This window comes from Moschus berezovskii, chromosome 8 (assembly GCF_049115385.1).
Source record: "Moschus berezovskii isolate FMDL1 chromosome 8, NW_MosBer_1.0, whole genome shotgun sequence".
Taxonomy (NCBI): domain Eukaryota; kingdom Metazoa; phylum Chordata; class Mammalia; order Artiodactyla; family Moschidae; genus Moschus; species Moschus berezovskii.
The window spans coordinates 12,560,219-12,580,048 of NC_142467.1; the positions used below are offsets into that span (position 1 = coordinate 12,560,219).

At 34.9% G+C, this 19,830-nt stretch overlaps 1 protein-coding gene across 3 annotated transcripts in view; it reads left to right on the forward strand.

The window, feature by feature from the left end:
- Positions 1 to 18,759, forward strand: part of CHD1 (chromodomain helicase DNA binding protein 1) — a 76,483-nt gene extending 57,724 nt beyond the window's left edge. Inside the window, exons 29-37 of one of the 3 annotated variants that reach the window (XM_055429569.2) lie at positions 676 to 798; positions 1,608 to 1,736; positions 2,180 to 2,443; positions 2,796 to 2,936; positions 4,718 to 4,896; positions 12,496 to 12,592; positions 13,504 to 13,555; positions 14,315 to 14,525; positions 15,946 to 18,759. In XM_055429569.2, the coding sequence (XP_055285544.2) occupies positions 676 to 798; positions 1,608 to 1,736; positions 2,180 to 2,443; positions 2,796 to 2,936; positions 4,718 to 4,896; positions 12,496 to 12,592; positions 13,504 to 13,555; positions 14,315 to 14,525; positions 15,946 to 16,291 (1,542 nt within the window). In that variant the 3' untranslated portion in view covers positions 16,292 to 18,759. The remainder of the gene's footprint in view (positions 1 to 675; positions 799 to 1,607; positions 1,737 to 2,179; positions 2,444 to 2,795; positions 2,937 to 4,717; positions 4,897 to 12,495; positions 12,593 to 13,503; positions 13,556 to 14,314; positions 14,526 to 15,945) is intronic. The other 2 variants (XM_055429570.2, XM_055429571.2) reach the window with 2 other exon arrangements.
- Positions 18,760 to 19,830: the final 1,071 nt, after the last annotated feature.

The window sequence follows — 19,830 nt, forward strand, 5'->3', positions numbered from 1 at the left end:
TGCCTGGAGAATCCCCATGGACAGAGGCAGGCTACAGTCCATGGGGTCGCAAAGAGTTGGATACCACTGAGCAACAAAGCACAGCACAACACAGCGCACACTCACTATAAACATTTCTTTGCCTAGAATGGGAAACACTGGAGGCTTGCCCAATTCTTATAATTTATCTTTTTATATTTTACTTCTTCATGGACAAGTGAGAACCTTCAGGTGCTTGTCATTTGCTACTATGAAGCAAAATTAGTTTATGTTTTCATTGTAAAAGGTTTGTCACAGTGCCTGCTTTGGATGGACGATACTTTATATTCTAGGGATTTTTGTATACTTCATAGTTAAATCCACTGTTTAGAAGGAAGGAAATCTAAGAATACTATGATTTTAATAACACTGACTGCTAATATACCATTATGTATTTGAAAGAAATTTCTAACCTCATACAGTGTAGTCTCTTTATGAATAGAGGTATAGTTTTCTTGTGTATTTAGAATTCATTTCCAGAGAAAGAATGTGGCATAGGTATAAAAAATGTATTTTGCATTCAGTGTTGTTTATTCTTTTAAGAGTTGTAACTTGCCAGCACATTATACATGTTTTTTTTGAGAAGGCATTTTTAAATGATTATCATTTCTCATGTTATTTATTAAAGACAAGATGAAAAAATTAATTGTTTTTCAGATTCTTCCAGATGATCCTGATAAAAAACCACAAGCAAAACAATTACAGACACGTGCGGACTACCTCATCAAATTACTCAGTAGAGATCTTGCAAAAAAAGAAGCTCAGAGGCTTTCTGGTGCAGTAAGTTAAAATATGATGCTTAAGAGCACTTTACTTTTGGATAAGATAAACCTAGTTTACCCCATCACCCTAGATTCCTGTGGTTAACATGGGCTCATCAGTGTGTTTATCTGTAATTTAGTAGCTTCGTTTGAACATGGTAGTATTTTGCCTTAACTGATCTCAGCATTCATGTTGAAACTCTAGTGAGTCATATGTCTTCCAGAAGAAGAATCTCTTTTTTCCTAGAATTTAGTATGGGAGCAACTTTTGGAGTGAAATGGGGTGTTTTTTGAGAGGTCAACCCTCCATTACTGGAGACAGAGCAATAATTGGATTTGGAGACATTGGGCAGCTTAAGGAATAGGAAGTATTGAAGATCACCAAGCTTATTTATTGATCGTGCTCCACAGAAGAAGGAAAAAGGCAGTAAAAGAGTGGTGATTGGAAACTAAAGCAACCTTTGAAAGTTTACCTGTGACCACAGTGTCAATAACTACCTCTGTACTATTTAAAATAATTTCTAATGCTATCTCTGGTGGCATTGTTTAGCTGAAGATAATAATTTAGGATTGTGAACAGCCCTCCTACTTCTCTCTACACTTTTTTTTTTTAAGGAATAATTACAGTTGGTTAGCATTTATTCAGATTAATTTGCATTTGATTAAGCTATATCACTTTTGTTGATAATTTCTAAGATTGGTGTAACTTAGTACCAACAGACTAAGAATTGGGTAGGAGTGTCTATTCTTTTAGCTTCATAGATTTAGTATTTAAGATTTTTTAATGGAATCTGTGGGGTTGGTGAGAATAAAAATAATTATTTTTAGGGAGGGTCAAAAAGGCGAAAAGCAAGAGCTAAGAAGAATAAAGCAATGAAGTCTATAAAAGTGAAAGAGGAAATAAAGAGTGATTCTTCTCCCTTGCCCTCAGAAAAGTCTGATGAAGATGATGATAAGGTAAGAATGTATTTTAGAAAAGCAACCTGTTATATATAGAAAAGGGCATATGGCATGTTTTCAGTATGCTTCACATTTGAAATTTGAACTTAGGCTTAAAATTTTACTTTTAGATACTGAAGTCCTTTCTTATAGTTTGTTGTGTAGTCTCATTTATAGAATAGAATTCTGCCATCCAGTAGAATATCATATGTCACTAAAGGGAGAGAGCGAAGGTCCTTCCTTTTCAAACATTTGCCATTTGAAGACATTGTCTCATTTTGTTATGAATTTTGAATGGGATTGGCTTATCTTAGTTTTTATTGCATGTATCATTACTAACAGGATTCTGGATTATTTCTCTCAGAATCCACATACATGCAGTCAGTAGTCATGCAAAGAAAAGAAATTAGTCTTTGTCAAGATTTGGTTAGTAATACATTGGCCATACTTGCACTTTTCAGGATGAAATCACTTCTGTGAAACATCCAAACAAAAAAGTTAAAACAGAAAGAGACAGTGAAGAAAAAACTGAGCCAGATGTTTGTATAAAGAAGGAACCAGAAGAAAAGAGGGAAGCAAAAGAAAAGGAAAATAAAAGAGAACTTAAAAGGGAGATAAAAGAAAAAGAGGATAAGAAAGATATAAAGGAAAAGGATTTTAAAGAGAAAAGAGAAAACAAAGTAAAAGAAGCTATACAGAAAGAAAAAGACATAAAAGAAGAAAAGGTATGCAAATCATAATATAAAATTTAGAAAGTGACACAATCAGCGTATTTACATTTTAGGAGAATAAACTGCCTGTCAGCCCACTTAATCTCAATAACTGAGTTCTTTAAAAATACATATGCATATCTAGTAGAGTAGAAAACAGGTTTAAGTCCTTTTTTAGATGCCTTACCTAATAAGTAACATCACAGGATAGCTTTGGTTTTGGTTTCCCCAGGTGGGGAAAAGATAAAATACACAAGAATGTTAAATGTGAGTAAAGTTTATAGACTACAGTGAGAGTAAGTTGTCCTCCGGAGGCGTTAGTAACTTTCGCCTTTGTTGTTGCGTGTCTTTGTTCTCTCTTCACCAGCTGAGTGAAGCCAAGTCTGACGGCAGGGACAGAGCTAAGAAGTCTTCAGTGTCGGATGCTCCGGTTCACATCACCGCCAGCGGCGAGCCAGTGCCCGTAGCAGAAGAGTCTGAAGAGCTGGACCAGAAGACATTCAGCATTGTAAGCAGTGACGTTTCTGTTATTGGCAAAACACCTGTAACATTCGAGTTTATATTCATCTCTGAAAACTTCACATTTAAAAATGTATTTGAATTTGATAGTACTGCAGTTCATAGTTGCTAGAGTTCTTACTGTTCCCTCTAACATGTCAGACAAGTTACAGGATGTTTTTAACTTGGTCTTCCCTTTGCTTGAAATGGCTTACTCCTTTGTTTTCTTTGGCTATCTGCTCAAACATTACCCTAGTCTGAAATCTTATATAAGGTAGAAAGCTCCCTGCTGTGTCTTACTTTTAGTTTTTAATCATAGTTGTCACCATTTTAAACACTATTTCTTGTTTATTTATTGGCTCTATTCTACTGGAGTACAAGCTCCATAAAAGCAGGGTCTTCATTTTATTTACTGCTCTATTTTCTGGCTCTTGAACAATGCCTACAAGGGGCTTCCCAGGCAGTACAGTGGTAAAGAATCTGCCTGCCAGCGCAGGAGACACAAGAGATGCAGGTTCAGTCCCTGGGTTGGGAAGATCCCCTGAAGAAGGAAATGGCAACCCACTGTAGTATTCTTACCTGGATCCCAGGGACAGAGGAGCCTGGCTGGCTACAGTCTGCAGCGTTGCAGAGTTGGATGCAACTGAGCATACACCCAACTGAGTCTGAGCAGCAGAACATAAACTACCAAAATTAAGAAATAGAAAATGTAGAGAATAAATATGAATAACATAAAAATTAGAAATGTTTTCCCTTTTTAAAAAAGTCAGGCTTGGCTGAGTTCTAATTTTAACTAAAGAATACATAATTCCCAGTGCTTCCAGTGTTATTTAAATTATGCCTGACAAAAGATGGAAGGTCTCCCAACTGATGTGAAGAAATAGGTCAATAAAACAAGTACTCAGAAACAAATTTTCACATATAAGGTAGACACCTGATTATAAAAAAGATCCTTCACAGCAGGGATGTGAGGATTTCTGTTTTTCAAATAAATGGTGGCGTTAGGTCAACTAAATACATCATCTGCAGTTGACCCATCCTTGCACACCCAGAAGTAACCCTACTTGCTACTCATGGATATAATTACTATGAAATTTAAAGTTGTTTTTGCATTTATATACAATAAAGTTTATCTGTAGTTTGATTTTTTAGCAATATTTTTAGTCTGGTTTTGGTATAAGGTTAATAGTTTTTATTACAGAAATTGGACTTTATTGAATGGTATAGTTTTTGGTATGTTGTCCTTTTACTAGCATTCTAGTGATATGTAGGCCAAGGAAAAGATTGGTTTCTATCAAACACCCTGACATCCCTGACTACCTGCAATAGGATGGCAGCAAAATTCATCATTAGCTACTTTGTTTTGTCCTAAGGAATTAGAAGAATAGACAGTTTATACTTGTAGCTGTATTGAAGTTATAGCTTTGCCAGTGTATTATATAAAGTTTCTTTTACATTTTGTCCTGTACTAGAGCCAATATAGAATATTAAGTTATACTCAGAAATATTTTATCTTTTAACATTAAAACTGTTTAGAATGGTGTGCTACAGTGTAGAAAGTAACTGTTTTTGTAAAAAGTAAGTAAAATCCAAGGCTTTTACTTACACAAAGATTGATTTTTAAATGATAATGGAAAACCTTGCTTTCTGAATAAAATCTGAGGGGAAAACTCTTGACGTTTAATGCTCATTTCATGCTACATTTACTCATGTGAGTATCACTGGAAGAACTAACTCTGTGTTGAATTCATGCCTTTAATATGTAGTTCTGCTCTTCTTTTCCTATTGAAGTGTAAAGAGAGGATGAGGCCTGTCAAAGCAGCATTGAAGCAGCTTGATAGGCCTGAGAGAGGCCTTTCGGAAAGAGAACAACTGGAACATACTAGACAGTGCTTGATAAAAATCGGAGACCATATCACAGAATGTCTGAAAGAGTATACAAACCCGGAACAAATCAAGCAGTGGAGAAAGTAAGTGATGTGCATTTTTCAGGACGTGTTAAATTTAATTATGTAACTGTCTATGTGTCTCTTACTTGTGTCTAGGGCTTCCCTGATAGCTCAGCTGGTTAAGAATCTGCCTGCAATGCGGGAGACCCTGGTTCGATTCCTGAGTCAGGAAGATCTGCTCGAGAAGGGATAGGCTACCCACTTCAGTATTCTTGGGCTTCCCTTGTGACTTAGCTGGTTAAGAATCCTCCTGTAATGTGGGAGGTCTGGGTTCAATCCCTGGGTCGGGAAGACACCCTGGGGAAGGGAAAGGCTACCCACTACAGTATTTTGGACTGGAGAATTCCAGAGAGTCAGACACGACTGAGCAACTTCACTTCACGGTTTGTCGCTTGTATTTCAGTTTCTTTTCCACCTCCTGAAGTTTAGGTTACAGAATGTTTACAGAGGGAGGCTGACTGTTTTCACTTTTTTCCTTTAAAACGTTTTATAAATAAGTGATTCCTTAATTGTGCATAATGATAAACCACAGGTGGCATCTCTGACTTTAAATAAATAGTGAAAGGTGTTTCATTAACATTCAGATTGCATTTTATTCTTAAAAATTTTCCCAATTTACAAAATTATTCTCAATAGTATCCTCAAATGTTGGTGTGCCAATTTGTTGGATAAATTTAGCAGTTCATCTTCTCAGTATGACTATAAAACCTTGTAAAAATAAATGTCCTCAAGCATTGTAAAATGCAGACTCTATTTTCCCGTTCATTTTAGAAGTAGCAGCAACACATTTGATCTTAAGGTAAATCTGAACTATGATATGATGTGATAAGTGATACTATAACGTGATATTAGTCACTTAATGATTACCAAATCCAGGTCACTGTTAAGCCAGACTACTAGACAGGCTAGGAAAACAATAAAATGAGCATAAACTAGTTATTGACAACTGTTTATTAACCTACTGATTTCTTTGCTACATGCAGTGCAGCTGCGTATCCAAACAAAACATTTTCATGACACATTTCTACAGGAGACATTATGGTTTCACTAAATTTAAAAAAAAAACTATCCTTATCCCCTTCTTAAACTCAACCAGGACTCATTTTAGAAAGAGGAGATAGGAAGTTGATCGTGATCACTAGGCTTTTGTAAACAAGTGAAGCTGAGCTTATGTCTAAAGAAACTGAAGCCTTGCGTGGACGGTAAGAAGAGTCTAAAGCCATGTGCCTGTAATGGCGAGGGGGTTCACTAAGGTTGGATCACAGGACATGCATACTTAGCTGCAACTTGCCTAATTTTTGACTTTATGACCTTGAACAGTTACCACTAAGTATGAGCACCCCAGTATTATCACCTGTAAAATGTTAAGACCGCATATTTTTCAGTTATTGAAGAATAATGAAAGATTTTTATGAAAAGTGTGTGTGTTATTCGCTCAGTCATGTCTGACTCTTTGCGACCCCATGGACTGTATCCTTCCAGGCTCCTCTGCCCATGGAATTCTTCAGGCAAGAATACTGCAGTGGGTAGCCTATCCCTTCCCACGAGTCTTCCCGACCCAGGTATAGAACCCAGGTCTTCTGCATTTCAGGCAGATTCTTTACCACCTGAGCTACCAGGGAAGCCCTTTTATGAGGAATGAGAGGCAGTAATTCTCAAGTACTATATTCATAGTGTCTAGTTTAATCTTTTATTTATGGTTGGGATATATATACTGGAGCTTAATGCTTTCCTAAATACCATAAAAGAATTATTCCATTTTTCTCAAACTCTTATCTACTCATACAGTGACCTCTAAAGTACAGAACTACAGGATAGGGATACAGTAGGAGTTCAACTATATATACCAGGATTAAGTGAGAATATAGCCACATGCACTGTCTTTTCATATTTAAGAGCCAAAGTTAAATTTTCTGTGTCATTGACTCCTTACCATATGCTTGATTGTTGTTTGTCTGAGATAAAATTAGAAAATAAAAGAAATGCAGTGATTTATCTTTAAAGCTGAATTTAATTAAAGGATTATATTAAAATTATTTCCTGCCTTTAGTGTAACAGGAGCTTAGTTTCTCTCTGAAAATACTTGTGTACTACATACCAGTTTTTAAACCTTCATGTAATTAGAGTTTAGATTATTGAGTATTGATTTTACTGGCTTTTTAGGTTAGAAATGAGCAGCATCTTGTTGAAATTACATGTTGACTAATACAAGTAGTTACTTCAGGTTTAGTTACTGGGAAAGGGGGAGGAAAAAACCTCTAAAAGAAGAGAGACCAAATAGCCAAGAGACTTTTGTGTTTGCCCTTAACCTCCAAGCTTTTACTCCTCTTTCTGCGCAGCTGGCAGCTTACCTTTTGTTTTTCCTCCCACTCTCCTACCTTGATTTCATATTCCTTGGTACTTACTCCTGCTGCCACTGTCTCTGATTATACCCGATTCCCTTAAATGGTCAAGGGGTACACAAAGACCCTAACTGAGAAATATTTCAAGAGCAAATTGACTTTTACTCAGTGCTGTCTTGGAGAAAAATTGGGGGGAAATGTAGAAGCAAGGGAAAGAGTCCCTTGTATTAAAGTTTGAACTTCTGATCACCCGACCCTGCCCCAACTCCACTGCACAGAACACAGCTACGGTTAGTGATTCTACAAAAGGAAGAACGCTCAAGACCTTATTGCAATTGTAAAGATAGAGACTTGATCCATGATTATACAGCAGTTGACTTTAAGCAAATTTTTATAGTAACCATAATTTTATAACTGACTTTATTTCTTGCTTACGGATGTTTATATACAAGTATTTTGGCTTGTATACAAACATGAATAGTTGATGAGGATATGCAACACTAGTTTTTTATTTAAAAATCACTTGTAATCTAGTGATAACCATAATGATGCATATTTGTGTTTCACTTGTACTTTCCTATGCTTCGTTGTAAGATCCCTTTAAAAATGCTCTGTTTAGGAAGTCTTAACAGCTATTAGTTCCACTTTACAGAAGAAAAAGAATTGGACTCAGGTAAACTCCGGGAGTTGGTGATGGACAGGGAGGCCTGGCGTGCTGTGATTCATGGGGTCGCAAAGGGTCGGACACGACTGAGCGACTGAACTGAACTGAAACAACTTGAAGGGCTGGGACCTGGGGTATGGCAGAGGAGGCATGTAGCGCACGACCTTTGACAAGGCACTGGCTCTTGCACTAGTTCCAGGGCTGGAGTTTTGCCCAAGATCACACAGTTTAGCAGGTGATATAATTACAACCAGAATCTATCCAACTAGATTTTTGCCTATGGAAAAGGTATTTTTAAAGAGAAATTACTAACAGTTTATTAATTCCCTACCTCTTTACTCTTTTAACTGTAGAATGGCAATAGTCTATAAATTCATTTAAGGCTAGTTGAATTTTCTCAGCTGCTGTGGATTTCACTCCATTTGGGTATTATTTAATTTTCTAAGTTTGTCCCTGTGATGGACAGGGAATCCTGGTGTGCTGCAGTCCATGGGGTCACAAAGAGTCAGACATCTTCTGATGACCATTTCCCTAACATAGTGTTCTTAAAAATTTAAAGACATGCTGATAGTTGTGGGGAGGGGGGGACATAAAGACATGTGATTCTCTTTAGCCTTTTGTTGTAATAAACAACAAAATGAAAACTAGAGTGTGCTCATTATCTTTAACAAATAAGTCAAGTACTTTATACATTAATAGAACCCAATTCGTCACAACATTCGCCACAATTTTAATTTCATTTATTTCTAAACAAGATAAAACTTGCATTTTACTTTATTAAAGTATAACTGACTTCCACTGTTAGTTTTAGGCACCCAGCACCGCGATCCGATGGTTTTGTAGCTTAGGTGCCATGCAGTTTGACATTATTGGCTCTGTCCCTTGTGCTGTAGGTTACATCCCCGTGGCGCACTTATTTTGTAACTGGTAGTTTGTACTTCTTAATGCCCTGCACCTGGCTCGCTCATGCACCTGTGACGTGCCCTCTGGCAGCCACTAGTTTGTCCTCTGTGAGTCTATTCTGTTGTATGTTCCACCCATCCGGGCCCATGCGTGTTGTCCCAAATGGCAAGGTTGTGTTCCTTTTTATGTCTGCGTAATATGTCTTTGGATGCATATGCGCGTGTGTGTGTGTGAGCGAGAGAATTCCACTTCTTTATCCATTCATCCATCTATGGATGCTCACTTAGGTTGCTTCTGTGTCTTGGCTTTTGTAAAATAATGCCACAGTGAACATGGGGGTGCATATATCTTTCTGAATTAGTGTTTTCATTTCCTTCAGAGTACAGAGGAGTGGAATTGCTGGATCATATGGTAGTTCTATTTTTAATTTTTTGAGGAACCTACATGCTGTTTTCCATAGTGACCATACCACGTTATATTCCCAGCAGTAGTACATGAGGGCCCCATTTCCTCCACATCCTGGCCAACACTTGTTTTTCCTTTTTTATGATAGCTGTTAGGTGTGAAGTGATACATCTCATTTTGGCTCTGATCTGCATTTCCCTGCTGATAGTGATATTGAGCATCTTTTCGTGTACCTGTCAGTCACCTGTATGTCTTTAGAAAAATACTCAGGTTCTCCATCCATTTTTTTCTCAGTTGCTTTTTTTTTTATTTTAATTTCAAAAGAAACTGTTTTAGTTTAATGTCAAACAATGGACAATAATGGGATTTGGCTAATTAATACATAAATTAAAAAGATTTTAATATATTTAGTATTGAAGTTGTTGAATGATTTGATTTCCCCAACCGCTATCTGATATCTTTCATGACTTGATATTAGCTATTTCTTCTTTCTTTCATTTCATTGATAACTGATTACAGAGAGTAGTATTATGTAAAGAATATTTCAAATAAAAAAACTAAGTAATATTGACTCTACTTAATGCTATGCATGAAGTGTTTAGGGGGAGATACACTAATACCTATACTTTTTGTTTGAAATGCAGACAGAAATTAGATTGACAGCGGGATGGCTATATGGAATGATATGTGATAAAGCAGGCACAGTAAAATGCTAATAAGAGAATCTAGGTGTTAAGTATATGGGTAATCACTGTAAAGTTCTTTTGTATCTTTGATGTATGAAAATTTTCATGATGTCGAAAAATTAACAAAATAATTATGCATGTGTATTATGAAAATGTTCCATTAGTTTAAATTAGCGTGCTAATATTAGTCTTGATAACTTGATAAACCTTGTTACTATGTTGCATATTTTACTTAAGTAGCCAATATTAACAGGCTATATGAAGTGTTACTGTAGAAACAAATTTTGAGAATATTACACATATATATGCACATTAAATATTAGGGTTTGAGTGACTGCTCTTTAAACTGCAGTACATTTTTATAGTTTTTGTAGACCCAAAAATTATAGACCCAAATATTGGTGAAGAATATATATATTATATATATATATATTATACTGCAGTTAAGCAAACAGCTGTCACAAACTAAATTAAAAAAGAAAAGAAAGCACTTGAGGAAGCCACATCTGACTTAACAACACTGCTAAGAATTCTTCTAGAAATCACCAGTTATCCATCTCTGTATGCACATATGCTGGGATAATTTTGTAGTTATTGCATGACACAGATTTCTGATTTCCAAAATTTGCTGCTGCTGCTAAGTTGTGTCAGTCATGTCCGACTCTGTGCGACCCCACAGACGGCGGCCCACCAGACTCCCCCATCCCTGGGATTCTCCAGGCAGGAACACTGGAGTGGGCTGCCATTTCCTTCTCCAATGCAGGAAAAGGGAAAAGTGAAAGTGAAGTCGCTCAGTCATGTCCGACTCTTCGCGACCCCATGGACTGCAGCCTGCCAGGCTTCTCCATCCATGGGAGTTTCTAGGCAAGAGTACTGGAGTGGGGTGCCATTGCCTTCTCCACCCGAAATTTACTTTGCAGTTTAGTAGTTTACTAGCAGGCAGCTCTTCACACATATCTGTGTTCAAAGTCAGAAGGCTGGGAACGTTAGATGTCAGTGGAAAAAGAATTAGGAACCCTGTCTTCTGGCCTTACCCAGTCACTTGGTCTCATTACCCGATTTGTTTGTTTTTACAATTCTCTGCTACGTTTGACTGTGCCTTCCTGAAGGATGGTTACAGGTTAGGCACTTTTTGCAGTTCTCTCATTCAAGACTTCCTAACAGTGTATGTTTTGTAGTCCTGGGCAATTGATGCTTGGTAGTTGAGAGAAATACGTCTTGGCTATACAGAAATCCCCAAATTAAGTGCTTTTGTTATATAATGTTATTTCTCCCATAAAAAGGAATGAGAAAAGTTATTTTCTAGCTAAGGGTTTTTGCTTCTTTAGACTTTCTTCTGTTACTGTCACTGAGAGATGACTTTCTTTTAGGAAGTCATTATTCACACATACAGGGTTTATTATTTCTAAAACATCACATAAAAGTGGACTTGTGCCTCAGTGGTGAAGCATCCACCTGCCAGTGCAGGAGATGAGTTCAATCCCTGATCCAGGAAGGTCCAACGTGACTCGGCGCTACTAAGCCCGTGCACTGTAGCTATTGAGCCCGTGCTCTGAGTCTGAGAACCACGACTGCCGAGCCCGTGTGCCACAACTGCTGAAGCCTGCAGACCTAGGGCCTATGGCTCTGCAGCAGGAGAACCCACTGCAGTGGGAAGCCCACACGCCACAGCTAAAGACTAGCCCCCATTCGCCGTAACTAGAGAACAGCCGACGCAGCAACGAAGACCCAGCACAGCCAAAAATAAATTTTTTTTTAAAAAAATCACTTAAATCTGTTGCTTGAACTCAGTAAAGTTATTGATGTTAGGTAGTCCACTAAACCTCCATCATTGGCTATTTAGTAATTTCTTTACTCTGTTTATGTAAGCAGGATTCAAAATCTTTAACATACCTGCTGGAAAGCTAGAGGGTCGAGAAAAATTGTAAATATATGAAATTATTACTATTGTAGTGATGGCAGACATACTTCAACTCACGTGTCACTGATTAGTAGTGGCTCTGAAGAAGCTGTGTTGAGACGAATCCAAAGACTGCATCTGAATTTATGAAGGAATACCATGGTCAATATACTAATCCTAATCCCAGCCTTGGGATGGGGAGAGAGGCGTAAGCAGGGAATACTGTCCTGGGCTTACAGTGTCTGATCACGTTACTCTTATGACCATTACATCACAATTATAAAATGACAGTATCCTTGTAATGCATTATTCAGGACTTCTCTTTCACAAGTTTAATCCATGTTTTCTGATGATATTTTACTTGAACTACTAACATAGTTTATTCGTTTTATATCTAATCTGAACCATAATATGAATCCCTTCCTGCTTTGTAAGTTTACTTCTCTCTGGTTTCAAATTAGGATTGGTGACTACTTTTCAAATCCGAAGATTATAAAATGAAGGAATTTGGAAGAGAAGTAAAAGTTAACACTGTCTAGTTTTATTGGGAATCTTATCCACTTACAAAGGTTTTTTGTTGTTTTTTTTTAATGCTAGAAATAACATCCTGAGACTTTGTTCCAGAGAGGGCTAAGATGTGTGTGTTTCTGTGTATAGAAAAGGGATTTCATTAAAAACTAAGTATTTTCCACCAGACTAATTTCCCTTTTATTCTTCTAGAAACCTGTGGATTTTTGTATCTAAGTTTACTGAGTTCGATGCAAGAAAATTACATAAATTATATAAGCATGCTATTAAAAAACGGCAGGAATCTCAGGTAAGTAAATGCATCATTTTTCTTAGTTATTAAAAGAGATATTCTTCCTGTTTTAGCTAATAAATGTAGAAGGAATAAGGGAAGTAGAAAATCTCTATTAAAGTGTTAATACCACAGTAAAAATTGTTTCAGATGAGATCCTCCAAGGAAAGCTAAAATTAGTGAGCAAGAAAACTAGACACTAGCATAGTCTGAAAGTATCTCCTCCAAGATCTTTATTGATTACAAAGAGAAAAATCATAGCTTTGTAGAGGAGACAAGCAATTAAGATTAATGTCACCAGTGATAAGACATGTTGACATCATGAACCCCCTGTACTGTGTACTGAAAAAGGTACATCACTTTGTGGAATTCTTCACAAAAAGGAATCACACGTCAAATCATGAGAAAATATCAAATAAACCCCAGTTGAGAAATACTTTCTAATTGTCTGGTACTCATCAAGCGTCAGTGTCTTGGAAGACAAGAGAAACTGTCCCAGATTGGAGGAAACGAAGAGGACCTGGGTCTCAGATTGGATTCTGGAGACTAAGAACCGTAGTGGAAAAATGTGAACTCTGAATAAAGTCTGTAGTTCAGTTAAGAGTATTGTAATAAAATATAAATGTTTAGGTTTAATTCTTATACTATGGTTATGTAAGAAACATTAAAATTAGGAGAAACTGGTGAAAAGCATATGGGAATCCTCAGTACTATTTATGCAGCTTTTTTGTAAGTCTAAAATTATTTCAGTTTTTTAAAAAAGAAGTCATGGGACCCATAGTTTCTGCTTTTAAAAAATATCTGCTAATGTTACATTTATACATTCTAATAGGGGAGAACTTCTTTTAGCATCAGGATTTTCTTTTTCATGTTTTACAACATTGTTTGAGGCCACTTAAAAGATTCTTACAAATGTGTATTTATTTTAGCAAAATAATGACCAGAACAGCAGCTTGAATACTCAAGTGATTAGAAATCCAGGTAAGTCAGTCTTGTTAATTGTTTTGGAAAGTCAGTTTAAAAACTAGCTTTTTTTTTTTTTTTGCTGGGAGGGTGAGGTGTTTTAGATGATAAATGCCCATATTAAAACTAGTATCTTAATATTCCTTTTTAACTTATTAACTTTTCATAAATCACTATTACCAGTTTCTAGAAATTATAGAATTGTTGAACATATTTTTTAAAAATTATTTGGAATATTAACAGATTAGTTAATATTAATAGATTAATTATATTAATCTAATTAATTGAGTAATTAATTGCTCTGTGCAAGAGTCATAAAAGTATAGTCTGAGAAGGAAATGGACCTTATATTTTTCGTTGTGATTCTTCACATTTCAGATTAAAGTAAACCTATTCATAAGCCTTAGTATGGCCTTTTATAAACTATTTTCTAAGTGCTTGAACTGCTTATATTTGGGAACTAGACAGTCAAAAATCTGCCTGCAGTACAGGAGACTCAGGTTCAATCCCTGTGTTGGGAAGATCCCCTGGAGAAGGGAATGGCTACCCACTCCAGTATTCTGGTCTGGAGAATCCCATGGACAGAGGAGCCTGGTCAGCTGCAGTCCATGGGGTCTCAAAGAGTCAGACAGGAGTGAGTGACTTAACACTTTGACTTTCTCACTTTTGTTGGTTGGAGCTGAAACAGGAGTTCTTATAATCTAGCAGTTAAATTACTTTTGTTTACCATGTATTTTTTTAAGTCATTAACAGAAGTTGGACAATTTTATCTAACAGATGTGGAAAGATTGAAAGAGAATACAAATCATGATGACAGCAGCAGGGACAGTTATTCATCTGATAGACACTTATCTCAATATCACGATCATCATAAAGACCGACATCAGGGAGATTCGTACAAGAAGAGTGACTCTAGGAAGAGACCTTATTCTTCTTTTAGTAATGGTAAAGATCACCGTGATTGGGATCACTACAAGCAAGACAGCAGGTAAGCTTGACAGTTTTAAAATTTTGCATGTTGATGTCTTTATTTGTTGTTTTTGACTTTATTGACCAATTCAATTTCAGGTAATCAAAACACGTCTTATGTAAAATAAAGGTTAAATAAGAAAAACTGAATTTCTTTATAAAAATGGGTTTTAAACTATAAATTTAAGGTCAGAGTATACAGTAAGAAAATAGTGTAGGGAGTTCTGTAGTCATGGGATTCATTGTTGGTTTGGAGAATGTCGGCTAAAATACTTTTCCAAATATAGTGAGGTAGAATAAAAGATTGATGAACTGTGGCTGAAGTGTGATGGTGAATTCTACATTCCATTGCATTAAAAAAACCTAATTTTTGTTTGAATAATTAATTTATGTGAAAACAACTCATTGAGGTTAAATTTAATCAAAGCAATATGAAGATAGTCCTGAAATTACGAAGTTTTCTCCACTTACAGTTTTTTTGAAGTCTAAGTAGTAAAACAACTGGAATATAATAACAGAATTTATTTTACTCCTGTTGATAAGGGAATATTTTCATTTAATAAACCAAATAAAAATACCCAGAAGAGTAAAAGATCAGAAATTAAGAAATTAATAGGTTTGTTTGTATTTTAGTTGTGCTCACTGAAATTTCTTCTGAGAAGCACAGCCACATTATAAACTTAGAAAAGCACTCAATGAGAAAGAAAAGCCATATTTGTAGTGGTAAATGTTTATAATTTCACAGACTTGCATAACAGTTTATGTTGCTTATAATGAGGACCTTTTGTGAACAAAAAAACCATTAAATTGTATTTGGTGTATTTTATTTGAAAAGGCAAATATCGTAGAAATTATTTTTCATTAAACTCCCATAAATTTTTAGCAGACTGCCACACATTTGTGTGGAGTAAATTTCACAATGATTTATATATCAAATCTTCCTATATAAATAATCAGATTAAGGAAGCTTTTAATAGGCATCACCAACCAATAAAAGTTCTCTTTTATACATATATATCATAGACTGTTTTAGAGATTTTTATTTATTTTTCCTGCTGCAGACTCAAAAGGCTCTGATTTCAAGGGTATTTTAGATGGATATAGTTATCTTAATTAATTCCAGTAAAGATGCATTAATGCAAATGATGCATAGAAGAAAAAGTAGCAACCAATCTTAAATGGCCATGTGACGTTAGATGCCATCTGAAGTGCTTTATATGGTTTCACTTTAGTTTTATGAATGGAATAATTTTTCCAAAGACATGCAGAGATAATTTTTCAGTTATTTTTAATGAACTCACTTAAGAAATTTTGTGATGAAACCTGAATTTGTATACCGTTAGAAGTATGCATTATTTTTGTTTTATTTTTAATCAGATTTATTTGGAAACATTTCATTAGCATTGCTAATTTAAAATCCCTAATTTCTCTTTTATTAGATATTACAGTGATAGAGAGAAACACAGAAAACTGGATGATCACAGGAGTAGAGACCACAGATCAAATTTGGAAGGAAGTTTAAAAGACAGAACTCATTCTGATCATCGTTCTCATTCAGATCATCGGCTACATTCAGACCATCGATCAAGTTCTGAATACACACACCATAAATCTTCCAGGGACTATAGGTATCACTCAGATTGGCAGATGGACCATAGAGCTTCCAGTAGTGGCCCCAGATCTCCACTAGACCAGAGGTCTCCTTATGGCTCCAGATCTCCATTTGAACACTCAATTGAACACAAAAGTACACCTGAGCATACCTGGAGTAGTCGGAAAACATAACAAAAACTGATGCTGTCTGTCTGGACTTTTCTTTTAGCCATACATCATAAACCAACACAGTGATTGCCTTACATGACTTGAAAGATATAAACAGATCTTCTGTCAGTAGCAGTATTGTTACTTCTTTCCAGGATGCAAGGTCTATTATCCCAACAGAAGAGAAAATATTTTTATATTTAAGGATTATGCTGCACTGTACTACAAATATTGTAGTACTATTTTTTTTCTTTTTTAAAGAAATGGAAAATGTTTACTATTACAGGGACCTCAACACTGCCCTTCCATGTAGGCTGGATAAAACTGTTTTTAAGTCAGTAATTTTAGACTGACTCCATTTAAATTATGTTTGTATATGAACTTTACTCTTACCTGTGATCATGTTTCAGGAAGGAATGAAAGAGAGTTCTTTTCTTAATAAAGAAAACACACTCAAGGACTTTATTCACTTTCCAAAGCTACTTGTTTACATTGTACACTGCGACCACCTTGCCGCTTTCCATCACAAGCTTGAATATTTAAATTCTGTACTTATATCTGTAAAATAGCCAGGAATTTCCTGTTTGTGATCTATTATTATGCCTTTTTACACACACACACACACACAATGGCTGTAAATTATTGTAAATGAATTAAATGAGCTTTCCTTACTTCCTTCCCCTTCTCAGGCTTTTTTTGACTGTTCCTTTCCCTACCAACTCAGGCCTTCTTATTGTTTAAATATATATATATATATATATATATATATCAGTGTAATAACACTTTTTAATGATTTGTCTTGATGGAATCATTGTTTAGAATGTAAAAAAATGGGGAAAGGGGCCACTTAATTCCATTATAGTCCTTTTTATATTGACTATTTTATTAGATCCATGTTATTTCTTTCCTTTTCCCTTTTTTAGTCAATACTGTGTAACAATGGTGAGATGATCTGTAAAATCTAAACTGCATGCTCTGGAAACATTTTTTTCAGATGCATTTGGTTTAAAAGGGTAGGTCTATGAACACTTCCAGAATCCAAAAGGCCAAAAGTTATTGTAAATCCATTTGTTTTCCTTTTCATGTGGGCAATAATGTCAATTGTGCTATGCAGCCAGGTAACATTTTAGATAAACTTGATTGACTTTTAATAAAAACTGTTACAATGCACACTGATTGTATATAAAAACCTTATATATGACAAATTAAATTTAAGAAAAAGGATATGTGGGCTCCTGTAATTTTCTGCTGCATTCTTATTCCCTCAAGCACCTAACTTTTTTTTTTTTTTAAGTAGTAACATTTAGTTTCCAGAAAAGAGTATTTTTGGTAAGCAGTTGAACATTGTTAATTTGTGGCACTACAATTAAATCTATTTTGAAGAATATATGAATATATGAAGTAAAATTTAGATAATAGAAATCTTTGCTGGACTCTTGATTTTCTGCAGGTATTATTTTAGAATGCCTTATATTTATTTACAGATTTTTTTTTATTTTGTTATATTCAGTGGGAATTTTTTAATCTTGTGGCATACACTCTTGGATGTGTGCTGTGATATAACACATTTGAACCTTAACTTTGACAAATATATTGATATATTCCTATAATATTCTTAAATGTGTCTATAGATTAGCTGTGGGAGTGATGTACAGATATTTGTCTATAGATATATTTTTAATATTTTCCTTTTATCCAGTTAGGTCTAAAATTTACACTATGTGTACTAAACAGAGCTTCTATATCCCCCCCAACCCTTTTTTAACAGCAGTGATTCCTGTTTAGATAGTTATCTTGAATGTCATTTCCTGGTATGTCAGATAACTTGTGGAATAACTCAATTTTTATAAAAGTGATAAAACAAGTTAATGCTGGTTTATGTTTTTGTAAGAGTTATCATTTTTTCCACTATTAGTATAAATGATTACTTTATTCCACAATATAACATTTAATAAAAAATTTGTAATGCTTATTAAAGTCATAATATTAATACAGCTAACAGATCAGGGTTGACATTTTCCATTCATCACTTTGTAGCTGGGACATTCGCATTATATACTATTGTGAAAATTTCATAACTCAATACTACATTTTTGAGACAAATGGAATGGACTCTTAACTTTCTTAACAGTGCTATGTTTAGTTGAGTATTTCAGGCAACTAATCAGCTGAGTTGAATGAAAAATCTACAACTGTATGTAACATTTATTAATTGATGGCAAATATGTTCATTATTTGTAAGTATCAGCAATTACGTAGAAAAGGAACAAGCCATACATTTTTAAAGACAAAATGGAGAAAAACATCAGTACATAGGTATGACAGGAAACATTCTCTATAAAAATATGCTTAATTTTTGTCTTTTTACATGCTCATTCAGATTCGCCATTTTTATCCATTTGTGTTTAATTTTTTAAGAATGAGGTTATGCATAGTACTGTACTAATTAACCCTCCACCTTAAAAATATACAATAAATGATTCTTATTAAAAGCAATGGTCTGTTTGCGTATAAAGAAAATATTCTTTGTTTAGGGTATGTTAGAAAATAATTTTCTGACTGGAAAACTGTGAAAAATGAGTGTGAATGTTTGTTAATTTCAGAGTGAGTGGGTTAATGAGAACCTTTGAAGTTGCATAAAATTTAGACTACACATGTAATTTCTCTTGAGCTCTGTCTTTGAGGTTAAATAATGGAAGGTTTGTGTAGATTTGTGTATATGTTGGTTTACCCAGATTGAGATTTATCCAGAATATACAGAAAGGGTAGGTGGCATAATACTATCTGCACCACATACTGTTTCTGACTAGAAAACAATCACTGGACTATAAATAACTCTGAGCATTTTTAAGGTGGGATTTGAAAAAACAGCTAATCTTTATATACAGGATTTTTTTCCCTAGACCTTCCCAGCCTCATCTAAAACAGTATGAACTGGTAAATGTGACCATACTGTTAAAAGTTTCTGAACTGATATATTTAAGCATATTTATTTTAGATACTTCTATTAAACAGATTATTTATGTTCAAGGCTCAATTTAAAAATGCAATCTATTACATATTATTGTGGCACTTTATCCAAGACTGATAGATGGAACACATTTAAAAGGAAGCAGCTAGGTAATAGCGCACCAACAAAATACCTTGAGAAAATGGCAAAACTTCTGTGTTAAAATTCTTAAGGCATTTACTTTTAGACATTTAAAAGAAAGTTTAATTAAAATTCTATTTTATCCTGGAAATGACTATATGTTGATAGTGGTTTTGCAGAATGCTTTATGCTAATTTTTTAGTTATTTTAGCAACTAACAGGTTGATTTTATTACAGATAATCTTTGGATTCCTTATAAAGAAAGATCTAGATTTAGGAAATAGTACTTATGTTAAATAATGAAAAATGAGATTACTTGGTAAAGTAGAATTTAAAAAATAGTTTTCAGATTGTTTTCAAGTCCCCTATACAAGGTCTCCAGGGGGGCTTCAAGTGCCAGATTTTCTTGGTGTAAAAGATTTTTGAACTTCAGTTCCCTGCCTCAACAGCTTTACTGTTTTTCCTTCTCTTT